The sequence below is a fragment of the Myiozetetes cayanensis genome, unplaced genomic scaffold (genome assembly GCF_022539395.1).
Source record: "Myiozetetes cayanensis isolate MyiCay16 unplaced genomic scaffold, myiCay2020 scf5-8, whole genome shotgun sequence".
Taxonomy (NCBI): Eukaryota; Metazoa; Chordata; class Aves; order Passeriformes; family Tyrannidae; genus Myiozetetes; species Myiozetetes cayanensis.
In genome coordinates, this window is record NW_026087742.1 from 14,505,997 (window position 1) to 14,532,597 (window position 26,601).

The following is a 26,601-nucleotide window of genomic DNA, read 5'->3' on the forward strand; positions in this document are numbered from 1 at the left end:
GGTCTAGTACACTGGTAAAAGTGCATCTTTCAAAGTTACCAACATTGAGAAAGCAAATCGTTACATTCTTCATTAATTAAAAATGGCTTATAATAACATTAATGATCTTTTCATCAGAGTATGTAATTTAGGTAATGGCAGCCTACCCCATTAACTTCTCCTGGATTTACCTTGGCCTTCTAACTCCTCCAACTGATTATTACCTAATTTGTGAAGTCTCCCAAATGGGTCATTAGCTCTTAAAGAGATGTCTCCTGCTGTTTGGTATATACCCTAGAAACAGTAGGCTGTCAGAGAGAGAGCTAGTTTCAAACTAGCTCTTTCTGGGGGGAAAAAAAAAAGTTAAAGAAATGCCAGATTAAATCAAGTTTGTGAAGTGAATCATGGCTTGAAATATCCCCAATACATGACTAAGTAAGACATCACACAGATTTTTTTTTTTTCCCCACAAAAGAGGACTGGCAGCAGAGCATATGCCAGCATATGTGCCCTTGTAAGCACCTGCAATTCCTGCTGCTTCCAGTCCCTAACAGCAATTGTGCAACCAGGCAGCCATCTAATGTGCTAAACTAGGAAACCAAGGAGAAAGGCTCATGGGACCAGGCCCTGTACTCCTCACACGGAGACCTTCCCTCTCGGCTTCCCCAGTCCAGGTTAGAAATTGTGAACCAAAGGCAGAGCAACCTGAGACTGCAGGACCAGCAGCATTTGGTTCAAGTCCATGAACACCCAGGGCAATGCCACATTGGCCAACCAATTAGTGATAATGTCTGCTGCCAAGGGAGAAAAGCAAAAGATCTTTTGGCCTTTCTCGACCATAGGTTACATGTACAGGTTTGTGGGTTTTTTCCTTTACAATATGATGTAGGGTAATGAGATGAAAAAAGTGAGTGTGACTAAGTAAAAACTCTTTGTATTAATGCACTGATCCACAAGCTATTCCTGCCAAACAGAATAAGTGACCACTGGCTGGCAATATCTGCACTGCAGGAACTTTGAATGAAGAGGTGTTGAACAAATTACATGTTTCCACACAAAGAATCACGGCACCATAGAGTGGTTTGGGTTGGAAGGGACCTTAAAGATTATCTCATTCCATCCCCCTGCCATGGGCAAGGACACCTCCCACTAGACCAGGTTGCTCCAAGCCCCATTCAATGTGGTCCTGAACACTTCCAGGGATGGGGCAGCCACAGCTTCTCTGGGCAAACCTGTTCCAGTGTTTCACCACCCTCACAGTGAGGAATTTCTTCCTAATACCTAATTTAATTCTACCCTCTGAAACCATTCCTGCTTGTCCCCTACACGCTTTTGTAAAAATCCCCACTCTAGGCTCCTGGTAGCCCCCTTTAGGTACTGCAACACTTCAATTTTTTCAACTAAACTTAACTTATATAACTTCACTATTGGCAAGTGCTTCCATTTGTTTAGCAGCAACTTCTTTGTTCTATTCCTTTACTTTTGTAAATATCTCAAGACTCCCTCCTCCTCTCCATTTCTCTCAGTTTTCCTTATTTTCACTGCAATCATCACCTCTTTATAAAATTAAGCTACTCTGTACTAGTTCTACCTGGTTTGCTGAAATGCCAACACCTATGTTTTATGCCTGTAGCAAGGACAAGACATGTGGTGTCCTCCGAGATTAAAATCAATGTCTAGTATGTCCCAGTACTATGGGGATCTGTAGAACATTAATTAACATACAAAAATCAACATTCTCCACTGCTGTTTTCATAGCAAACAAATAGCTCTAAATCAGTACAAAATTCTCAACTTCCCATTTCCATCATTTTCCCTGGAATAAGTCAAGTAAACATTGTAGGTACTTTGGTCACTATGACCTTTATGCAACATCATAAGATATGCAACATCAGAGGCAACATGTAATCCCAAGGCTGAAAAATAGGGAACTCTGTGATCAAAGACTTTTAGTCATTTTCCAGAAATTCCTTTTTATGTAAGAAATCTGTTTCATAACTTGTTCTGACAAATGTCACGGCTGGAGAAATTCTTTCTCTCAGGGAAGATTTATGATCCATAGGATGGTTTTCTTTCTCCGTGTTCTTCAGAAGAACGGATTCAACGAATACAAACTGCTCATTGATTTGTGTTTCTCCATGTTCCGCACAAAGAAATAAAATACAGGAACGAGAAAATGACAATACTCATTATCTATAGGTAACTTCTTGGCACCAAAATATCATCCAGTGTGATCAACTAGAAAGTGCTGAGGTACTAGCATAGAATGATGCAGCAGGAACTGCGTTTTCTGCAGCAAGACCTGTGTTTATTCTGTTCTTCATGCTGGTCACCATGTTGGCAGGCACATCAACAGCAGCAGACGGTTTTGAGTAGGGACTGCCAAAACACCACACACAGAAGGTTGCCCCCTTCATGGGAGGATTTCAACTGGGATCTCTTGAGCGGTCAGGGCAACAGCTGAAATGTCACAGGAGACGTCACAGAGCAGAAGTAATTTTAAGGATAAGCCAGTTCAGGACTTGTCACCTCTGAACAACAAAACAGAAATGAGAATTGAACTCTCGTTAACCAGCAGCAACCAAAAACCTGGGACGCAGTTCAGTTTTCCTCTGACTGGGTCACAAATGCCTTGGTAGCTAATGGGCTGATGACCCATGGCTCAGTTCGGCCAAGGGCCACAACACAGATCTTCTGAACTTACACTGGTGAGGACTGAGGCCATTTGTGCTTCTAAGCGGGGTTTCAAGGGGATAAGTTTAGTCAGCCTGCAAAGGACAAGTAGACAGAACTGCAAAATCTGAGCAAGAACAGTCAGTAAGGTCTTGTTTCGAGAATGCCTTTGAATAACTTGTATACACAAAGTTAAATGTTGCTTGAGTTCTTCCCTGAACGAGGACTGAACGCCAAAAGTATCAGACTTGGGGGGTAATGAGGGGTTGTCAGTTGACTTCACTGGGATATGATACCATGTTTTGCAAGCTGCGTTTTTATTCATTACTACATGGATACACCTGAAAATAAGATGAGGGCTACACTGGAAAACATTTAAATGCATTCTGATCTCCAGGAATCAGCAGTAACCTGCAGTCTCTCCCTCTGAGATGGACCTGATGTCATAGCTGTCCTGAACTCTAGGTACTGTATTTTTGGCTGTAGCTTTCTCAAACTGCCCAGACACCCAATTCAAACTGAGGACATTCAGCACTTTTAAACCCCTGCACTGCCTTTGTAGTTTGCATATAAATCTGAGGAAAAATAACAGTCTTACCACTGAAGGATGATGCTTTAGGCAGTGGAATATTCTTTGCTGAATTACAGTTAGCCTCCTAAGGACATGCAACATTTTAAATCATAAAGGTCTGAACTGTATATAGCAAAGAATAGGTAATTTTGAACAATATGCATGACAAATGCAAAAAGTATTACTTAGTGACCTAGAGTTTTAAAATGCCCAAGAAAACATTAAAAACTAACAAGATCCTCACAGTCTCTATGCTCATCTCTTTGGCCTGAAGTATGAATATCCTTATTACTGGTAAACAATATGATTTAAAAAAAAAATAGCCTTTATGCAATTCAATTGAAGACAAACCTAAGATGTTTTAATATTTGGTTTGCATTTCTTCTATCACTTTTGAGTTTTGCCATTCAGTATTTTTATAATAAAATCCACGTATCATTTGCTGATAAAAAAGGTATTGTAGCATATTTCCAATGTAAAGGGTATTTAAGTCCAGGCAAAAGCAAATCAGCTATAAATTAGTGTATTCAACATACAAAAATGCTCTTTATGTTAACACTTTAGTTTACAAACTAGTCTCAAACTGTTGGCAATTTAAACAACCTGCTCTTGGCCAAAAATAATACCCATCATTTTTTAGTTATTGCATAGGTTCAACAGCACTTCTCCTTGTAACATGCTTATCAGACCAATATGCACAGTGATCATTGGGTATTATCAGCTGGAAGTGGGAAATGAAAACAGCTTCAGTATTCCTTGTTCTTCCTTATTCCCCTTGTTTCCAGGAAGGCATAGTGGTTACTTCAAGAAAACAGATGGAATTTTCCCCCCAAAATAAGCCCCAGCAGCTGCCTCTTGTGCTTTTGAAACAGCCTGCTGAACCATTTGCACCACTTGCATGTTCCCACATGGGAAAAGCCCCACTCCCACGTGCTGCAGCTGAAGGTAAGACTGATGCTGAGCACTACTCAGCAGACACTAACTTACAGGAACTGTTTCTTTGGTCATGCATTGTTTAGTCACGAAACATGACGGTCCACAGTGGACAGGATTTTTCTTCATCCTGAGCCATGGCAGCCTTTCCAGGTTATTCCAATGCCGGGCCATACATGTCCATGCACACCCCACCCTATTTTGTCCCTGAGCCGGTAACATTGTCCCAACAGTGCTGGCTGTTGCAACATGCACTCAATATCCATGTGAAGACATGTAACTATTTCCCTGAATATCCAGGGTATGGAGGGGGTGGGGGATACTGTATCGAAGTCTGTGGGGTTGGAGTATAAGGTGGAGGTAGGTCAGCTGGGTACTCCATTTCGAATTCATAACTGTATGGTGGTGGAGCCACTGAAATGGGAGAAAAAAGAAGACATAGTTAAAAATCTGTTTTTCAGATGCAGCCCTCAAGTATTTCCTTGTTGACATCCAGATTTCCACACAACTGATACAAAATCTCCTGGCAATGCATTCAGTTGTTTTTCAGGCTGCCCTTATACAGTCACTTCACATCAGTGAGAGTCTTTGCTTATTGCCCTTTCCTTCCCTTCTTAGCCGTGTGCCACCAACGTGCTGTGCTGGTAACAGTGTCTGAATGGCTGTATAGGAGGGAATGTGGCAGAGCTAAACTTAATTCCGGGAAGGAAGGCTGGGTGTCTATCAGATCCACTCCCTTCCACCTCCTTCAGCAGCAACATGGAATTTATGTTGTCCCAAAATGACAGGGCAGCCAGGGCTCTTGATTTCCACAGACCCTCTGGATCCCCAGGAGATGTGTGACATTCCACACCACGGCAAGCACAGCAGCATCACACCTCCCAGGGCAAACGCCGGACATCCCACCACGGCTCAGGCTGAGGAAGAACAAAGCCTTCCCCTTGTTCATACCCATGGAGACATCTGAGGAGAACCCAGCATTTATAAACCAGGTCATGCATTTAGGAGACAGCAAAAACATTCACCAGTAGCTGAAAACATTTTCTCAATTTCTTCTATTCACCTCAGAGAAGACAGATCCATTCAGTGACAAAAGACAGTAAATGCTGCAGAATGATAGCACGGTAGGAACTGCAGGCTCCATATCAACATCCCACTAGAGTAGTCTATAAAATTTTAAGGTCCAGAGTCTGTTCATGTGACCATGTCACTGTTAAGGTCCTGAGTCTGCTCATGTCTCCACTTATGTCACCACAGATGCTTTCCTATTCCCTCCCTAGATGCCTCAGGCAGACTGGCAGTGCAATAGCACTTGCATAGAGAGAAAACAGAAGCCCAGGATGTTCATGATGGGGGGAAGAGATTCAAATCCCAGTTTGCCATGGAAAGCATGCCCTGCTCTTAGAAAACTGAGTTGTTGCTGTGGCTGAGGCCATTCCTGTCCAAAACAGACGGAGGGTTGGTCACAAGCCCTTTGGCCAAAGCCAGATCAGTCATTATTCCAGAAGTGTTCATGACAGCGGGGAACACAAAAATCATTTCAGAGTTTCCCCATCCTCCAAAATCTGCTGCTGCTGCTGAGAGGAAGAACTGCTTGAACTAATGTTTGCACCAGGAACTGCGAGCATGTGGAGTCAAACTGCCTGGAGGTGGAGAGATAAGAGTGAGTCATTGCAGGAGCAGACTTGGGGAGGAAAAGGCTACAGCCCTGGAGTTTTCATTTTGCTCTTGTTTTTACGGCTTGCAGCCACTATTAGTTTCTGAAGTAGCTCTTCAGCAATTCATGGTTGAGAATATTGATGTTTTCTTTCATTTCACACCTCTCTATGCAAAACAATGTTGCAATTACAATGACGATTATAAGAGGCCTTCAGTTTAACTGGAAAGTAGGAGCATGAGGGAGAAAACAGACACTAAGACTGGTAAGTGTGATAAAGGAACACATAATAAACATTGCACAGCTTGCCTATAAGTATACATAATCCACCTGGGGTTTGCTGCAACCTTTGCAGCAGGAGGGAATATAAAGGCAGGGAATCTCTAAGAGTGGGATGGGGGACTTCATGCATGAAACACCTTTGCATTTTATTACTGTGAATTCTCAGAGTTATCCCAAGGCAATCGCTCCTGGATTTATAATTAACAATGTCACTGAATTGCATAAACACTGTTATGCTGCTTCCAGGGTCTGCTTTGCTCTTCAGCACTTTCATGTGCTAGGTGGGGAGTCCAGACAAACGAGCCTTGCAGACCCCAGCTGGCTCAGTGCCACCTCTTTTGGTGCTCCTGTTCCCCAGTCCAGGACTGGTGTGAGTTGACAAGTGTGGTGCAGTGGGTGGCTCTGCAACAGAGCTGGCTCACGAACAGCCTGAGGTACCAGCTCTCACTCATTAGACACAACTGCACTGCACCAGATCCCATGAGGGGTCCCTGCTGTCCCCTGGGGTGCCCCAGAGCCTGTGCAGTTTATCAGCTCAGTGCCAGACCTGGTTTGGGCTCTGTGCCTCCTCTGCTGCTGCCTGCACCTTAAAAAAACATTATATCAAAACCATGTGAACCCACAGAGGAGCCTGAATTGAGAACTCCAACACTCAGCCAACTTGGACCAAGGTGCAACAGGCACCTCTGCACCATGTCCCTGCCTGTGGCAGAGGGTTGGAACCAGAAGATCTCTAAGGTCCATTCCAACCCAAGCCATTCTAAGATTCTATGACCATTCTCCAAATTCCTATCAGTTCAGGTTAGGCACAGTGCCAGGTGGATACAGAGAGCTACTTGGATCCAGCCCTGCATCCCAGCCAGCAGTCCCTCCTGGGACACACAGCACAGAACACCCTGCAGAGACGCCCGTGTGCCCTTGTAGAAGTCATCTGGGATCCTGCAGCTCCCAGCAGGCCTCGTGAGCTCTGGCCAAGTACCAGCCAGGTCAGGTTGCATTAGACCCCACATCACCACTTTAAGCCTTTGCGCTCTGATCCACAGACCTTATTGTCCAGGTTTTCCCCTCTCCGTGGTATGCCAGGCCCCCATCTTATTGGACAAGGGAAAGGAGCTGGCTGCACGTGAACAAGAACAAATACAAGAACCAGATCACAAAGGAAGAACAACTGATCTGTTGCCAGAGAGCCTCTGGCTCAGGGAGGTCTGTCCTGCACAGCGCAGCACTGCCCTGAGTGAGGACTCAACATGCTCCTGCAGGCACCGCAAGGCACACAGCTGTGTGAGTGTGGCACCTGGCCAGACCTCATTAGCCCACTGAGCAGCTGAATAAATCAGCCTGGGCAGAGTGATGCACCGACAGACACTGCACACACAGAGCTGGCCTGTGTTTCTCTCAGCAGGGAGCTGTGCCGTTCCCCTCCGGACCGAGAGGAGCCTCCTGCTGCTGTCACATCCCTCGTTAACTGTGGAGCTGTAAGCACCCAAGGACAACACTCCTGCCATGACCACAGGCGCTCCTGCAGGGCTGTCACGTTGCCCCCTTACCTGGGTATGTGCTGATGGTGTTGATGTGCGTGGTCCGGATGACCCCTACTCGAGTCCCACGGTTGCTCTTCATGCACATGCAGATACAGATGGCAATCCCAGCTATCACTCCCATTATAAACACTATGCCAAAAACAATTCCAGCTATTGCTGTGCCTCTGCAAGGGGAATGGAAACATGCAGTCAGTCTCAGCCAAATAACGTTTACAAAACAAAATTTTCTTCTCAGGAACAGCCCATATTTAAGAAAATAAATGCATACTGACAACTGAAAATGCTGCAAATTTTGATCCACTGGGGCATGTGAATAGAAAAAAATGAAAGATCTTGGAGACCAATATGAGAAATGCTTTCAAAGTTGCCTTTGCAATTGTGCCAGATCACTCTGCTGATTTACCATATATTAAATCCTCCCATTCCAGGGCCATTTGAATTTAACTACTTTTAAATACTATCAAGAATAATTCCTTCCCTTCTCCCTCATCACACGAGACTTTTTTTCCCCCAGAGGCATTAATATGATATTCTTTTGAAAAGAAAGCGCAAGTTATCCCCAGTAATATATTCCAGAAGCATCCATGTGCATGCTGTGCTTCCACAGGAATACTGTCATTGTTTTATCTCAGGTCAAAAAGTCCTTCTGTTCTGCTTCTAAGACCACAGATTAAGGAGAGCCTCCTCTTCTATAGGATGAGTGGCACAAAGCAGAGTGAATGCCCAGTCTTTCACACATCTGCCACTGCAGCCAGCACAAATATTTGAGGCTTATATGATTTCTTTTAAAATGGTCTAGAGGAAATTTAGCTCAGCCCCTGAAGTAATGAACCAGACTTTCCTTGAAATTATAATATAAAGGAAAGAAAGCCTTATTGCACTGACACATTGGAGAAAAACCTCACCAAGAGGTACTGAAGAGCTCCCAGTAATACTGAGGGTAAAATCAGCCTTTCTGATGAACCCTACTTCACTCAGGTTTGTTGTCAGCCACAGGCAGTGAAGCATATGTTACATGAAAGATGGTATTTACAGCCTACCCTTTTATGAAAAAAGCCCAGTGACTTGCCAGAAATATTCCTACTCTGTGCATCTCTTCATCTCCCAGCAAAGTCTTCCAACAGAAACCTTGCCAGCAACCTTTTCACTGGATATTTTAATCAATCTAAACTGATAGTTTGTGAATGTGAATAAGCCCCACTAGGAATTTTTGCAATTTGGAGAATAAAACAGGCACTGCAATGTAAAAACATTAAAAGGAGTCTAAACCACAGTTTAGCTCCCCCATACATGCATGGGAACGCATAGCAGGCCCAGTCTTCAAAATGCTGATAGCCCGTTGGCTTCCAAACACTCAGCAAGAGTCAGGATGGACTCAATAGCTGAAAAACAAGACCTTTTGTGTAGGAACCTAAATATGAATTTAAGAGCTTGTTTTTAGGCCCCAACTATTCAGGAAGTTGGCCAAGATTTGCAGTACAATCACTGAATTGTACAGCATAAGTAAACACAGACCACTTGCTGTCTTACTGAAATACACTTCCAGGGAGCTAAATTGTTCTCTGCTGTTATGTAGCAATGAATGAAGAGTGTGCAGGGAGAGCAAACCTGTTAATATTTTGTGGAATATATAAAGACCTATTTCACAAAAGCCTAAATCATGACAGCAAGCACCTGGCCATAAAACCAGTAGCTCAAAACACTGAAGTGATAAAGCGCTTTGGTATTAACCACCATGAGTAACTGAGGAGCACACTTACAATAGCTTGCATCCAACAAAAAGGAAGTCTGATCCTCTTGGAAGATGTGACCAAGAGGCCTCCAGTTTTCCCATCCTGCTCTCTCTGGGAACACTATCACTACCTTGAGAGAAACTGCCATATGAGACAACAGTTTGATTCAGGAGACATTTTAACACAATGCTCTCTCCATTCCATAAGGTTTTCTAGTAATACCACAATTAAAAAATCACAGTATCCCTATTATAAACAACAGTGATTAGCATCTGCTCTTGCTCCATCCACTTATTGGATGAATCATGTGAGCTCTGCATCCCAGAGCTGCAGGGATCTCTCTTACACTGAAATAATCCCTCTCCCAGGTGGATTCCCAGCAGCAGAACCAGCCACTGCTGTCCACTGGCCTCCTATCCTGAACTGCACTTCTGCTTTGTTCATTGTCCACTGCTGCCCATGCATCCTGGGCATGCTCCTGCATCCCAGGTACGCTCTGCCTGGCTGATCTTCTCAAATCCCATAAAACACAACAGTTTCTTCCACTTCCAACCAGCTGCACCCTGAGGAAAACTTAACCTCCACCATAAAAAACTCACAAAAGTGGGTAACACAAAGCACATGCTACCTTCCCAGTGCTAGATTAAAATTCCTGGATTAATGAAGTAAATTTTAAACACAGTTTTAAACAGTTTGTCTCAGCTGTCTCCAAAGGCAAAGGTGTCCTGTTTGCTCCAGAAGTGGTCAGCCAGATGCCACATGACATCTGCCCTGAGAGATGGGTTGCGCTCTTCATGGGCAAGACAGCTGCAGAAAGCCCCTCTGCATCTGCCTGCATCTGAAGGCCTCTCAGACTAAACAGAACTATACTGAAAAGCAAAAGGCACTTCTGCCAGCCTAGCAAACCCAGGTCAGTAAGTAAAACAAGGAATTGTAAGCCATTCTTTTGCTGGTCCCCACCATAGCTCCTGCTGGTATAGCCAGAAACAAACATGGTCACCAAAGACAATATTCACCAGCTGAGCTCTGCTGACAAAATTGGCAAGTGCAAGTCTTGCTTGCAGTTCTGAAATCAGGACAAAAAGCGGTTTAAATAGGCAGACCCACTTCTGCCTGTGGATTCAGGTTTTCACACTGCAGTGGTAAATTTAGACCACGTATGGATGGTTACGCAAAGAGAGCCTGAGAGACAGAGCAAAAGATATAGGTCACTTTTAAAATCCAGTTACAGCCTGACTGAGTACCAGGATAAAGGTGCTCACTGGTTCTGGTGGGCTTCAGATCAGACCCAGTGCCATGCACATGAAACAGCTCCAGGAATCAAGTGTTTGAGTTGAAAGGGACCTGTCTGAGAGGACTTAGGGAGATGTACTCTCACACATGTATATAACAGAACACACATATAACACTATGCCACCCTCTGACAATGAGTCAAAATGTAAACCCACCCTGATTCAGAGAGCTGCAGCCCCTCACAATGGCCTCCAGTGAAACCAGGAGCAGTCTGACTCCACACATCAGGCTGCACCTTCTCCACACCAAATCCTGGCAGAACTATGGTCATGCAGTAGCTGTCCTGGGCATGCAGCACAAAAATAAATGCTGTTCTTTTTGTAGAAAGCCTATGGGATGACTAGAATGTATGAAGAAAAATAAGTGTGTGTTTATTGTGAAATGATAAGGTTTATCTTTGCTCTATTATGGGATTTTTGAAAATAAATATCTTATAAGTAAATATCCTTTATTTTATATTAAAACCTGTTTGCTTTGTCCCTCTTTCCCTGGTATTTTAGACTTCTGTACAGAGACACAGAGGGGTACAGTGGGTTTTTGTGCTATCGCCACTGTAGAGCTGTTCAAGGGAAGGCGCCTAAGAAAAAAAGGACACTGGAAAGCAAAAGAAGACCTAGAAACCACACAACAGAATTATAGAGAACTGCAAGTTTGAAAGAAAAGGGAAAACTTTGACATTTAACAATTTGAAGGAAACCATGAATCTTATGGCTCAATAAATTAGTGTTTCCTGAAGGAAGGATGATTGCTGAATAGGAATCAATTTTTAAATGCACTGCCCAAATTTGGGAGCCAGGTGTACATGGCCCACACTGTTGTATGGCAGGGACTTTGTAGTCCATTGGCCTCTGTTTCTCCTTCTTGAGTTCTGCCCTAACTTCATACGTGGTATGGAGCTTTTAAAAAAGGGGGAAAACATTCTCTCCTGGCCTTTTCCAAAGAGTTGCCTCCTCAGCAACTTTCTGACACAGACAGGTTGGTTTCATTTTTAACTAAGTGGGTTTCTTTGCAAATCTGTCCAGCCTCATCCTAAAATCATGCAAATTTTAGCATCCACAGCCTCACATGGCAAAGAGTTCCCCAGCTTAATTGTAATAGAATCACAGAATCATAGCATGGGTAGGGGTGGAAGGGACCTTAAAGATCATCTCATTCCAAACCCCGTGCTGTGCACAGGGACACCTTACAGCACACCAGGTTGCTCCAAGCCTTGTCCAACCTGGCCTTGAACACCTTCAGGTATGGGGCATCCACAGCTTCTGCGGGCAACCTGTGCCAGTGCTTCACCAACCCCTGAGTAAAGAATTTCTTCCTAATATCTAATATAAACATCTGACAAACTGTCCCCTCTGGACTATTCTGAACTGAATGCCCAATAGTTTCACGTGAGGCTCCCAGCCCTCAGCTCATCACCCACCAGCAAGCCCTTCCTTCTGCACAGCCCATGGTTTTAGAGACCTTTAGCATCCCCCTTGGCAGCCAACTCTTCCATGTCCTGCAGGAGCCCAGGCTGTTCTGCAGGAGCCCTCTTGGCTGTTCTGCCTACAGAGGGACCTCTTCATGCCTTGATCACCCCAGCCACCCCTCCGTGCACTTTTTCTCAACCTCTTCTGTTGTTTTCTGAGAGCCACTGAGCTGCACATTAACATTTGCTGTATTCTTCACTATTTCCTTCCTAAATAATCCACAGTATTAGATTTTATTTTTCTCTTGGCTATCAAACAGTGGGAAACTAAGGTTTTATGGCCCTATTTAACACAGTACCAAGTCTCATTTCTGGGAGGTAATGTCAGTCCAGAGCCCACCAAGTCGTGTGGGAGTTTGGGTTGTTTTCCCCTGGGTGCATTGTGTAGTATTTATGGGCCCTGGATTTTCTGACACGGTGCCTGGACTTGTGTCCTCTACCAGAGGACAGGCTCGAACTAGCACAGGTGAGCTTGAGCCACCAGTTCTGCCAAAGCCCAGTTCACTGTATAATATTGAATTTAGAAACTATCACTGCAGAAGGGGCAGTGCTCTGCACCAGAGATGCATTTATATTGGGATAAAGGCCTTTTCATCCTGTAATTGCTCACGTTAGCAATTTTACAGCAATTTGATCGAGCATGGCAAGTTGTGAGAAGCATGTGAGGATCAGCATTCCAACTCTGCCTTTGCTATATTCATTACCATATTACTGCAAGGAAGATATGCCATTCTCAGTCTTCTCTTTGCTCAGCTGATCTCTTCCATCTCATCATCTTTCCTAATTTCCAGTACTTTATTAGTTCTCCAATTAATTTATTGCCAACTCTGTATCTATGATTTGCTGGCACTGCATCTCTAGAATAATATTAATAATAATGCATGTAATACACTTTGGAATACTACTGCTAATATTAATAAATGGCCTTTGTTTTTTCCCCTTTCAGGTATTCAAAAAAAAAAAAAAAACCACCCGATAAGGGATTTTCTTAAACTCAATTCTCTGAGATAAAATAAAACACACCAAAAAATCAACGATCTTTGATATTCTGATCCAGCCATTCATGTTTGGGAAAAAGTACTCCTTGGACTCTCAATCAGACTTGATGTGATTTGGAGAGAGGTAGTGTTGGGCTATTTATTTGATTTGGTTGGCAAACTCCGGGTTACTTGGACCGACAGCAGAACTGCAGCAGGGTGATGTGCCATTTCCTCCTGCCTCCACCACAGCAGGCAGGACTGTTCTGGAGCATTTGCTCCTCCCCATAGTTGTCCCTTTATTGTCATAAGGAAAAAAACACCTAGTGAGTGATTCTCTATGAGACTGGCTCTGCTATCCAGGGCATTTTGGCTTTACAGCTCAGGTACAAGCAAAACCTCACAGCAAAAGCTGATGGAAGAGTGCCTGAATCAGCCAGGGGCTTAATCAGCCAGGTACCCCCAGGGCTGAGCTAGCAGCCTTCTCACCACAGTCTTACAGCCCTGGAACAGAGTCACCAGGGTAGAGTGGACTGAAAAGCCATCCAAATTGGGAATCAGTTAAGTAGTCAAGAGAGCTGTTGCCCCTTGTTTTAAATCAAAAGATTAGTTTACAGAGTGACAACTCAAATGGACCAGGCTTGCCTTTGAGGTTTTACTTTGCAAGGTGTATTTATACAAAATTCCAACTAGTACTTTTTTTAAATACACTTTTTACCACAGGGAGGAAGGCGATGATTGTCTGCTTCCGTAAACATATCCCGTCTGCCTATGTTAAAACCGGGCAGACTGTACTTGGACAGTATTTCCCTTCTTTTCCTCCTTTTTGCTGTATTTAAGGTGTGTTGTTAATGTTTAATTCCTTCCAAATAGCTTCCTCTGTGCCATTCCCTCTCTACCTTGTTACATTTGCAGGACTATTAACTCAAGCACCAAAATACCCTGAGTAGCAGCTGTACAATGAAAAGGCAGTGGGTAATCATCCCAATTCTCAACCTCCCTTCTCCCAGCTCCACGTGGACAGGTCACCACCGTGAGACTGCTCCATGTTGTTAAGCTACATAATCTTGCAAAGGGTTAAAGGATATGCTGCCTTTCAGTACTGCCAGAGCCTGAGCAACAGGGTACCTTATCCAGCTTGTTAAAAGGCTGCCGAGCCACTGAAGCATAACTGTGGCACACTTGCAAAACCAGAGAGAAATATCATATTAACTGTGAACCCAAAGGATACGTAATTACAGCTTGTTCTGGTTTGGGCTATCGTCAGACAGGCTTTCCAGACAATTTGCCTTTTGAAAAATATGTACACATTTTCTGCTTGCTTCCTTTATGCCAAACCATACGCTGTTCTCCCCAACACGCTGCCGGAGGTGCTGCTTGGCCAGCAGTGCTGCAAAAGCGCTTCAAACAAGCAGTCCTGGACAGGCCATGGTAGCTGCCACAGTAAAAGGAGCATTGAGAAAGTGAGCTCTTGCTCCAGCTGGCTCCTGAACTGCTCCCCCTGCCTGAGATCCTCCTGCACCCCCAGACAGAGGGGTTAGAGGGAGGGATGCCATCGCTTCCACCCTGCTTATGACTCAGTGCAGGCCTGGCCCAGAAATAATTTTATGGACGAAGGGAATGAGGCATGAAATAGAGCTGCGGGGAGCACACTGAAATATAGAAAGCACAATACTTAATATACAGCAGTGTTAATTGATCACAGCTAAACAAACACACTTTGATCAGTCCCAGCCTGTCCAGCATTTTCATCAGACCAACATTGTGCACACATGCAGATGCTGGCTTTGAAACCCTGAGTCTATCTGTCTGGCAGTTCCAAAATTTCAGAACATTGCCAGAATCTGAAAAAACCCAACCCAACAATGCTTATTTGAATTAAAACAAGAGATTAAAAAAAAAACTAAGTCAGAAATACATAAGCAATGCAGGGGGCGTTCTTTTTTGACCTTTTATGTGGAAGAATTCTTATAAGATATTGCAAGGTTTCCAGTTACCACTTTTCACCCTTATGCTCTCCTGCTGTTTCTCTGTCCTTGTTTTGCAGCAGCTCCTCTCGCCCCACCTTTCCCTCTCAGACATCCTGTTCCCTGCAGTCATGACCTTCCCTCGCTCTGTAATGTGCTTCACATGCTTCCCTGGAAAGGAAACAGAAGCCATAATGCAATTTCCACTTTCCAAAACATTCCTCGCTGTGCTCACAAATTCAAGGCCCAACCTGATGTTTACTTAAACAGAAAAATGTGGCCCAACTGTACCTAACACAGCCTTTGCCTTAAAGTAGGGGTATTTATTTTCAATGCCAATTTCAGTTTCAATTGCTGGCTGAACCTGCCATATAAATACTTTCTGTATCAACAGCAATGGGAGAGGCTGAAATTACTGCCCAACTTCCAGCCCTCTGAGCATCGAAGCACGAGAGGGGTCAGGATGAGATGCTGGGCTTCCAAGGCAACTACGAAGTTAATAAGCCCTGGTTATAGTTCAGTTTGGGCATCTGGGTTACTGAGTGTAGCACTTAGGAAAATCTAGAAATGTTACATTTCTAGTAAGTCTTAACATGCTCTTTCTGACAGTGATTTTATTTATACTAGCTTCTGCAAATGCTTGCACAGTCCATGAGCTCAGTGCAGGTGAATGCTGCAGCTCCCCTTCAGGGAAGCTCTTCCTGTAGGAACCTGACTTACTGTTGTGACTTCTGGAAATCTTACTAGTCAGATCCAGAAATCTCTGAGCTATTGACAGTCAATGCAGCCTAGTTTTACCCAGGCATATATCTAGAGTGTATTTTTACCCAGCCTGAAGCTAAACCTGTGAAGCCATGGTTGCCAGGAAGGGTGATGCTTCAGCATCTTTTGTCACATCTGCTGCCTGCTTTGTACCTTTGTAACAAATCCCAAGGACAGCCACATGTGAGGTGATTTTGATGTGCCAGAGAACATCCTGCACAAAGCTAATTTTTGGTCAGCAAAACAAGTGTGCAGACACTTGAAAGGGAAAGGGTCAAAAGACAAGGCTCTTAACTCCTGCTTTGTGAGGCAGAAGAGCACCAAGGCAGGAAGGAGGTAATCCACAGATTAAGTGATTTTAAAAAAGGAGGAACTGCAATGGCTGTATCAGAAAGGACAGTTCCTCAAGGTTTCCAAGGCAATGGGCTAAAGAGAGAATTAAATCTCGAAATGGAAACCAATGGAGAGCTCTGCCATGCTCCAGGACATCTTCCGTGCCCTCCCTTCGTTTTACTGCTGTAAGGACAGAGCAGGAGACATGTCTTCATTGTTTCACACGGCTCTACCTGTTCCTATCAACTTCACTTATGAAGTTTTGCATGGTGAAGGCTGGTCCTTGCTGTCTTTAATTTTCTCTGGGTAACACTGTTTCCTTGACAGCCTTTTGTGTGCCATCCAGCCACTACCATCAGTGCTGCAGCACAAGCTGGAGGTGCTGGCAGAGCTTGGAGCATCCTCTGCTGCCACATTTCCTTCAGCTGGAACATCTTTGTTTCATGGGTTTCTTAACCAGTGAAAGAGAATTAAATGGTTGTGGGCAGAAAACCTTCCAGCCCTTAACATGACAATCGTACCTATTTACTGCAGTTTCTGAAAAATAACAGTAAAACCAACAACAAAAATAGCAGTAGCACTCTCCTTTATATGTTTCACTTGGAGGGCAGGGTGAAAAAGGATAGGCATCAGGGTGACTTTCCTCAGCTCCTAAGAGCTGGGACCTGATTCCTGGAAAAGGCATCCTGCAGGCATTTCACAGAAGTGCCTGTGTGATGGCACAGCAGAGACCAGGACTGGGTGGCTCGTGAGTGCAAGGCTGGAAAAAACTTCCAAAACTTGCCCTGCCTGTTCCAGGTGGCAGCACTAACTCATACCAAACTCAACTGACCATGTATCTCTGGCTAAAATGCAACAACTGAGTGAACTGAGATAAAAACATATTATTTCCCTGCCAGTTAAATCCTTTCCATAACAGGGTTCTCTTTCAGAAGAAAAATGCCACTAAATATAACTCTAAGATGCAACTCTTATAGGCTGTGTCCCTGGACTTTCTAGGATTCCTTCAGGGGCTCCCAAAGAAGGCAATGGTTCAAGCATTCAGTCTCAAAATACTCTTAATGGAGGCAAAAGCCCAAACTTGGCATTCATTATGTGCTTCATATAAAATTTCATGTTGTTGGCTGAAGATCTCCTTCCTGATTACGGGAAAGTTAAGATCAGCAGAAGCAATTTTTTCCTTCTTGGTAGTCAGCTCTGAAGACAAAAGTAGCCTAGAAGCCAATCTAGTAGCTTATGTAAATTGCTAAACCACATTTTTTATATTGAAAGATTCTGCCTAAATGCCATGTAGCCCCTAAATAAACACATTGCAAAGAAGTGCCCCATCAGCTCCCAACAAAGACAGCCAAGCCAAATGCGAGAGGAATGAAGACCACAGAGTACGAAGGGACAAGCCACCAAGTGCCACAAACTAGATATTACAAGAGTGACTACAGCTCTTTCGTTGTGTAAACTGAAGTAGAAGAGCATCACAGAGACACTCATCCCTGAAGTGCTCCCTGCTCATTCAGCCCGTTTTTTAGGAGCCCATCATTTTCTGTCAAGGGGGATCACAGATCTTCCCCTGGCATCTTAGAATATATCCTCATAATCTATTTAAAACCTGAATGGGACCTCAGATCATCCAGAGCAGCTTCTTTTCAGGAACACACAGTTTCTTCCTAAATTGCCTCTCTCTGAAATAAATATTGTCCTGGGAGAGATAAGGAGACACCTGAATGCAGCAGTGCCAGGAGTGTAAACCATAATTATCCCCAACATCACTGGAAAAGCATCAAAAGGTATAAACAAATTGGAGGTTTTAGCTCTCCCTGCACCTTCTGGAAAGACCAGCAATAATCCTGCTCCTTGTGTGGACATCATCGTGGTGAGGGAGGGAGCGCTGGGACCCACTTCCTGAAGCAGAGTCAGGGCTGGCACCAGTCCCTGCTGACAACACCTGCACATGGAAAGCAGCTCTGATGGTGAAGAGCCAAGCCCCTTCCAAGTTCCCGCAAAGTTCAACACACACGACATGCGTCGAGCTTTGCAGAAACTGGAATTCACGGTCCTTTCCTAACTAATGGCATTGCTTCAGCTCTTCTCTTTCACTGACATTAATGAGCTGTAAATCACACCCGAAGCAGAAGCTTATTAACTTTTCTCTTTTTTTTTTTTTTTTTTTTAAATTATTGGAGATTGAGGGAGGATGAAGGAGAGAATTTTGCCATATCATGCAACAAAGGAGAGGAAGACTGTAACCAAAAAATCCTTTTTCACAACAACGAAGTGAAAATAACATAGAATAAGACAAAGCAATAAAATATCTGAAAACGAGCGTCTGTCCACAAAACACTACTTTATGGACCAGAAAAAAATGCCTTTTGACATTTTCAGAAATCTGATTCTCAGAACATAAACTGTGCCTCCAAAATTCATCTATGATTTATTAAATTTCAACTCAAATTAGAAGATTTGACTGCTTTTAGAATTCTATGTGTTAGACAAATGAAAAAGATGTAGGGGGTTTTTTTTGACATTGAATAATCTGGAGTGGTTCTTAAATGATCTGGGAGAAAAAGCCTGGATTAAGAGATTAAAAACCCAGCACCATAAATTATTTGATTCCATTTTAAAAAGAAAATCATAAAATATATGCATTGCCTGAGTAACAGTGCAATAGCTTTTTTAAGTGCAGTGCTAGCTAGTACTGTATATTTTGAGACTAAATAAATCTATCTGAGCTTTGAATTATCCAGCAAAGGGATTTTTCCCTCATATCTTCCAATAAAAATAATAAGACATTGAGAGTTTAATTTTAGAAATTCTGAAGCAGAGTGAAAGAAAAAAATGTTTTTCATCTTCTCTTTCCATCTCCTTTTTCTAATGTACTTTAATATTCAAATCTTACCCCGTGAAAGCAATAAAAGAGCCTCTTCGGCATTCTTTTCTTTCTGTCAGATTTATAGCACCAATTCCATCTTTCTTTCTCATTTTCTCTTCCCAGGTGCTGTGTCAGAGCTTATGTGGGCCACAAAGACCCACTGAGGCTAAGCCAGCAGACGTTCTGGCTCTAAATCACCATTTGCAAAAACCTACAATGAACTTGAAAGTATTTACATAAGTCTTTGCAGGATTCAAGCCTTATTATGTAGCATAAGCAAATTATGGTTTTAGTGGCTTGGAATACCCTCATTAAGCATGCATGAAGTGCCATTTACAAATGTAAAAGGAGTTAAGTGCTTGGGTATATGAATCATTTTATGTTTCTGGTGGAAAGGACTATGAGTCAGAAAACTAAAAAAACATGAAAATTAAACTGTAGTTACAAAAACACGCCGTGGCTCTTCCAGGTTCCACAAAACGATGAAAGCCGCTTTATCTGAAGGCAGCTATGCTGAGGATGCAGAAGTCGCCGCACGATAAAAACGTGTGCACACGCTACATTAAGTACCGTTGAGCTAGGTTTGACCTCTCCCACCTCGGGAGATGATTGGGGGCTGGAGAAGAGCCAGTTACTGATGAATCAGCAATAAATTCCCTTCCAAGTGCATGAAATCCTTGCTCATCTGCCTGCACGGCCCAGAGGGAGTACAGAGAAACCCCATCGAGCAGTGAGGGAACGTGGATGGAGGACCCAGTCCCTTCCTCTCCTTGCCCAGGAGATGGGACATTGCTTGCTCTAGTAGAGCTGTGCAGAAGAGACCCCTTTGCTCTGGTCCCTTCCTCACAGTTTTGGTGTCATTTTTCCTAGTTTTTTATGCTAATGAGATGTAGCAAATAAAGCGCCCCGATTTCTTTAGGCACAGAGCCTAATGCCTTTTCCCCTCTCACGCAGGGAAGGCGAGAAGTGCATTCCCTGAGGGCCTTGCTTGGGAACCTCGAAACAAACTCAAGCATATGCTTAGGTTTAAATATCACACTCCCAAAGAAGCCAACAGACTTCATGCGCTCTGCTGAATAAAAGCCTAAATCCACTGCCTGTCAGACAATTAAAATGTTATCCTTCCATTCCAGTTTTGCCTCAGGTAACAGCTTTGACGCTCGCTTGACTATTTGAAATGAAATGCTCTGCTCCCTCCTCTCGGAAGCCTGAGGAGGGCTGGCAGAAGGCTCTCCCATGCTGTGATTATCACATTTGACAGGAGTTAAACACAACCGGGAACACCAAAGCGCAGCCAACCTTCAGGTGTCCTTCGCCATCCCACACGCTCTAGTAAGTCCACGCTCCTTAACAGGGCTCCAGCATTCGTCGTAGTTCCGTGAAGCAGCAAACAGCACCCACAAGCCAGGAGGGCTCCTATCCATGCAAATATCTCTGGCAGCAAAACCAGAGATGTAGTGACAATCTGAAGTACTTTGACAGAACAATCTGTAAGCACAACACTTTGTGAAGTTTCCCTTGAGGCTTTAAGTACTGCTGTCATGTCACGACCCGTTACTAATCTAAACTTGACACCAGTTTGCAACAGTGTGAAGGAAGAGACTGAATGCTGTTATATGGCTTGCAAAATATTCAAAACTTCAAAAGCATCCACAACCGCCAAACCACATATTAATATAGTTTTCATTAAGATATATGCTCATGGGGTCCATTTTCCCCCAAGGATCACAGTCCATTACAGTCACTTCAGACACATGCAACTGTTGGAAAGAGCAGACAGGTCAGTCAACAGTGAGGTCAAGCAGCATAAAAAAATGTTTCTCCAGGAAAACAGATTGAATTCTGCTCCTTGGCATAAGAAAACCATGTACCCCACTGACTAAAGGAGAATTACACTTTTAAATCAAGAAATGTACTTTAGTGTGCACAGTTAACTAATATACTGAATGGGAATACTGCGATCCATACGAGGATGTAGACTCTGCCATACAGTAGCTCCCCCAAAACAACCCCAGCCTGGAAACCATCACTTAAGAAGGGGTGAAAAAACTTATTTCACAATTTCATACCAAAATGGCTCATTCAGAGCCATTTTAGAGATATATTACTAGAATTATCAGACTTGTAGAGGAAGCGTGCAAAAGAAAAGGTTCTCAGTGATCAGAAGAATACAGCTCTGGAGCAGCTTTCCGGTGGATGCAGCAGGTGTGAGCCACTTGAGGGGCGTGAACGTTGAGCTTGGCACATTTATGGGTTGCCTGTGAAAGCAGGAAACCTGGTTGCAGTGACCTGGGAGTGCAACGCAAGCAAAAGTTCTGAATTCAGAGCTAAGCTGCAGTAGGTATGGGAAAAAAAAAGAAATACATCAAAAGGACTCACGTCTCTCTGAGTCAGCGCTAAGTCACCAAAGCTCTCGGAAAGCTCTGGGCTCCGAGACGGAGAGAGGGATCTAATTAGCAGCCTCCACTTCAAACTTCTCTGAATTTTATTTTTTTTTTCTGAAGCAGCTGCATGCATCAGCTGTTCCCATACAAAACACAGGAACACTCTTGCCTTAAGTTAATATTTACTGCAGCACAGATATTTTTGTGTCATCAGGACAAATGGAGGTGAGATAGTACCCTCGGGCAGGTCTCATGGCATAGGAGTGATGTTCTTGGTCACCTTCCTGATAATATCAGAAGCATGTCACAGACCAGCCAACCTGAACTGCTCAGTCAGTTAAACTAATTGGACTGTATAGTGAGGTACGAAGTAGAATTATGCTTTCCAACTCTGGGGAAGACAAGTGGTAAACGAAAGAACAGAGTGATGTGAAGCAGAAAGGCAGATGGTACAATAAGGTAAAGAAAGTACAAAATGGGAATCTGAGAGCAACTACACTGAAGAACCAAAGAGGCTAATAAAAGAGAGAATTAATTGGTCCTCCCTGTGTTGCTGAGGATCTCTCTTTCTGCCTTTCAAACATCAAAGGCTACTTGCACTCAAAGGCCTAGATGAATGCAAAGGTCCTGACTCAACAAAACACTTCACCACTCAAGAGTCAAACATATGTTTAAATGCTTAGTGGCACAGGGACTCCAGAGTTTAAAGGGGACGAGGAAAGCAGGAATAGAAAAATAAGTGGCAGAGACTTGGCAGAGGCAGCAGAATGTACTGCGTCTGGTACATGACATGAGCTGAAATGGAAAAAGCTGTGACAGAGTTAAGAACTAACAAGGCTTTACGAACCAACAGTCTAGATGACATAATGGCTGAGAAGGTCTGATCCTGATGTGAAGCTAATGAGACACACTGATTTCTCTAGAGCAGATCAGAATTTCATGAGCAGTGGTGCTCCTCCTCTGGCTTATGCCTCGCTTTTCAGGCAATGGCCTTGCTGCTTCTCAACCTTTATGTGAATAGTGAACATTTCAACCAGACTGAAAGTATGGGACAGGCATGCTTTAGGAACAGGACAGGAATGTGGGGGCGATGAGAATGTTTTAGTTCTAAGCACCTGACACAAGAGCATCCAGAAGTATGAGAAACCCACGAGAAACCCATGGCTGTATCACCTGGCACACACATGCTCCCATCACAGAATGAGATCCCGTCACGGGATGGCCACACGGTGAAGACACATCCAGGCACAGACTGCAAGAAGACTGATGGAGAATGAGAACAGCAGTTGAGTCAGATGTATTAATAAGCAAATTGGACACTTGTATATGAGGACTTTCAATCACTCCACAGAAGAAAAGCACCACCAGGACCACGAAAAAAATTAAGACTTCAAAAACAGGACAAAAGTAAAACATTATTGTGTATAACGAAGAAACTAGAGAAAACAGAGAAAAACAGGAAGGTGTTTCATCTTGACGTTCTGATTTTCAGGCTTTTTGTAATGGGCATCTTACACTCTGAGTGGCTCTTTTGCAGTTTCACTATGACACACTTCAGTGATGCATGTATGCCTGAACAAAAAATATGACTTATCAATCAGGTAAATGCATTTTTATCTGCCTGTTTTTAATAGTAACGTCTTGTCTATAGCTCTGAATAGAAGGTGAAGTCGATACGAAACCCATAAAGCAAAAGAATACAATAACTGGTGTATGTGACTTGATGGTGTAATTTAATAGACGCATTTCCTGCCATAAAAATGCACTTCTGCCTTTCTTATGACCTGCCAGCTTATGAGTAATGAAGTTGGTGATCTTCTAGCTACTTAATTATTGTAATGTTTCTTTAGTTTGGTTTTGCTTAGGAGTTATTTAATAATCCTTTTTTCCACATTCTACCCTCCTTTACCACATAGATTATAACAAAGAAAGATATTTACAGCTTCTTTTTTTCTGATCAGAGAACTCACATGGATAAAGTAACACACATGCCTTCATGTTTTGTAAGACTTTTACTTCAAACATCAGGATATCACTTGATTTTTATATCCTTCATCTTCTGCAATCACCAAAGACAGCAAAGCTCTGAACAGGCCTGTGTCAAGGACAAACCACCATTATTTTTAAGAAGCAATTGTCATTTTTTTTAAAGTAAATATAAGATAGTAAAATAAAAAGCAATTGGTCTGTATTTCTAACATCTAAGTTATTTATTTTGGAATAACTGGTCAGTATGTGCCGCATAATACAGTCACCACAGTAAGATATAAACACTGCAGCTGCCAAAAAAGTAGAAAGAAGTATCCACGGAATCATTTCAGTCCCACTGGGCTTTTGCTTTTCATTATCAGCAACTTATCTTGGAAGGTGTTTCATCTATTTCAAAATGTTTTTACAACCCCTTCATTTCTTTAACGGGTTTGGGGATTATGACCCTCCCAACACAAGGGAATCAGATAATTCTCAGATAAACATCTGTTTACAGACTGAAGGTTGTGCTAGACCTATTACCAGATGACGGGTGGTCTGGAGACCCTGTTGTAAACATTAACTTCTGGGATGCAGAGAAAGAGATAAATTAAATCCTTCCATGTAAAAATAGCAATTTAACAATGTTATTTTTTCTTATTTTTCTCCCTTTAAAATCAGGGTTCAGAAGACTTCGAAGAAAAAGGTTTTCACTAGTAATGAGTAGCTTAGCTGAAAGCTCACAGATTTAAACCATGGCATTCCTTTGTTCCTATTTAATTGTCAAAGGGAACAGCCATGTTTTAATTTTGCCTTTTCCTCATTTACCAATTGCACAGAGAGCCATTTCATTTATTGTACTTAGTTTCTCACAGAGTTAAACTCTACAAAACCAAAATGGAAATCCTGATCAACCACTAACAGTTCAGACTACCAGCAAACAGTTAGGTCTGAACTGCAAGAGTTTAAATGCAGTAAACACAGAAGTCATGATCACACACTCTACTTTTCCTAATCTTACAGCTGTGCTGGATTTCCACACCAGACTGGGTTTTTGATTGCCTTTGACCAGCATTTTGCCCTGTGCTTCTGCTCAGACTCAGTGAACACGCCATCTCGGGGTGAGGGAAAGCAGGAGGCAGGGAAAGAGATGATCTCTTTCCCAGCTTCCTAAAGAGCCTCCCCTCTTTTTAATTAATCAACACCATGCATGTGTGACAATATGTTCACAATACAGAAAAACATCTTCTTCTTTCTGTCCAGAGGACAAAAAAAAGTTGTTTCAGATCCCCAGCTGGCTTGAGAGAATGTGGAAGATGACAAATATTAATGCAGATGGCTCACCAGCCAAGGACCTCGCTCAGAGGGTTTCAGAATAATTTCTCTTCAGTAGTATTCAAATGACTCTTACTGTACTTTCTCTGTGCAAAACTATAGTCAGTGAGGGAACAAATAGTTTCTCCAACTCCTACAGCGCTGTACCAAGCAGGTACCCACACACAGCCCAGCACTGGAGCAAGGCAAAGTGTGAGCAGGAAGGAGCAGTGAAGATGAGCTTTTATGGACTGACCATACCCCCATTCCCCACCCCTTTGCCACTCAGAGTGGGGAGGCAGAGCAGCTGGGGATGAAGGAGTGAAGTTGAGCTTGGGATAAAGCCTAAGGGAGGAGAGGAGGAAAGGAGAAGGTGTTTTAGTTTTTGTCTTGTCTTGTTTCTAACGCTTCGACTCTATATTTATTTGGCAATAAATTGAATTAGTCTTTCCCCAGTCAATCCTGTTTTGCCCATGAAGGTAAGTGGCAAGTGACCTCCTCTTTTTTTTGTTGCCTTGGTAATGTTAATGTGACTTCCAAATCAGGGCAGTAGAAAGTTCTGTCTCTTCCAAAATTTTCTGCTTGGTGAGAGCAAATACAAAGCAATTCCCTATTGAGATATCAGAACTGGCACAGACCAGCAAAGAATACATCATATTTAAAAATGTAACACACAGGTGCTCAGAGGTTAAGCTCACCTATTCTGGTCTCGAGCTGACATGACATAAAATCAGTGGTAGAACAGCTTTTGTGAACTGAGCTGAGGGAACAGGCCATTCATTAAAATGTCATACTGAAACACTGGAGATAAGTGACAATAGTTTAAACAGAAAGCAAAAATAGAATTGAGGGGCAAAAATTTTCCTGTTTAGCAGTGCAATAACATTGACAAAGATTTGATAGTTGCTGGTTAACCATCATTTCCAGAAAAAAAACCCCACAACAAAAATGACCGTGATTTAATAGGGAAAGAGAAAAAAAAGACAACCCCAACAGCACAGAAGGAAAAGAAACATTCTCTGTCTATAGGGCTGAACTCAGCAAATACTGGTGTACCATCTAAATTTATGAAGATAAAGCCAGATCACACCTCTCACCAATTTCTGTGCCCACCCTGTTAACCTTCTACAGGGAAAACTTAGGTGCTTTTTTTAGTATGAGTGCAGCATCCTATTATATGGAGTTGTGAAAGAAAAAGTGCTAGAAGGGCAAAGCTGGGAAATGCAGCCAAGAAAATCATAGCCTAAAAGTGACAGTGGTGACAGAAAGAAGATTTACTGCTGTCCTGGGGCTAAACAGGGAGAAGTAGATGATATTTAGTCCTTTTCCACCCTACCAGTCTCCACTCCTGGGGACAGGATCTGAGTAAGTTTGACTGAAGCAATCAAATCAAATGGAGATGTCATGCTGGAAGGGACAGCATGGCTGGACAAACCAGAGGTCAAAGGCTGGATTGAGCCTCCAGTGCCTGTTAACTCTTCACTATCTGAAAAGACAAATTGATTCTTTACACATTTACTCCATGTAGCAGGTTTGCATTGCCAAGATAAACACTAGAAATCACATTTTTTAAGTTGTGGAAATTGATGGTGGTGTCCCTAACTGAGTTTTGCAAATCTGGTCTAGAACAGTAAATTAGCTTTATAAAAGCATTCCTGTAAGGTAACAACCCTGTTTTACAAAAAAGAGGAGGCAGAAAGAGGTTGAACTGCAGCTGTTCCTGAAAAAACAAACCTAGGATTTCAGGTCCACGCACATATTACCTGATTCACACAAGCATCTATCTCCTTACTGCAAAATAAAGCTTTATAATTTCCAAGTGTATTGATGTGAAGATACTGAAAAGTAGAGCTAGAGGCTTCCTCAACAGTCAGAGCACAAAGATCTGTACAGAAATACAGAG

At 43.0% G+C, this 26,601-nt stretch overlaps 1 protein-coding gene across 1 annotated transcript in view; it reads right to left on the bottom strand.

The window, feature by feature from the left end:
- Positions 1 to 2,308: 2,308 nt before the first annotated feature.
- Positions 2,309 to 26,601, bottom strand: part of CYYR1 (cysteine and tyrosine rich 1) — a 51,562-nt gene continuing 27,269 nt past the window's right edge. Inside the window, exons 3-4 of the mRNA XM_050332732.1 lie at positions 7,643 to 7,800; positions 2,309 to 4,570 (exon numbers count right to left, since the gene is read on the bottom strand). Of these exons, the coding sequence (XP_050188689.1) occupies positions 4,437 to 4,570; positions 7,643 to 7,800 (292 nt within the window). The 3' untranslated portion in view covers positions 2,309 to 4,436. The remainder of the gene's footprint in view (positions 4,571 to 7,642; positions 7,801 to 26,601) is intronic.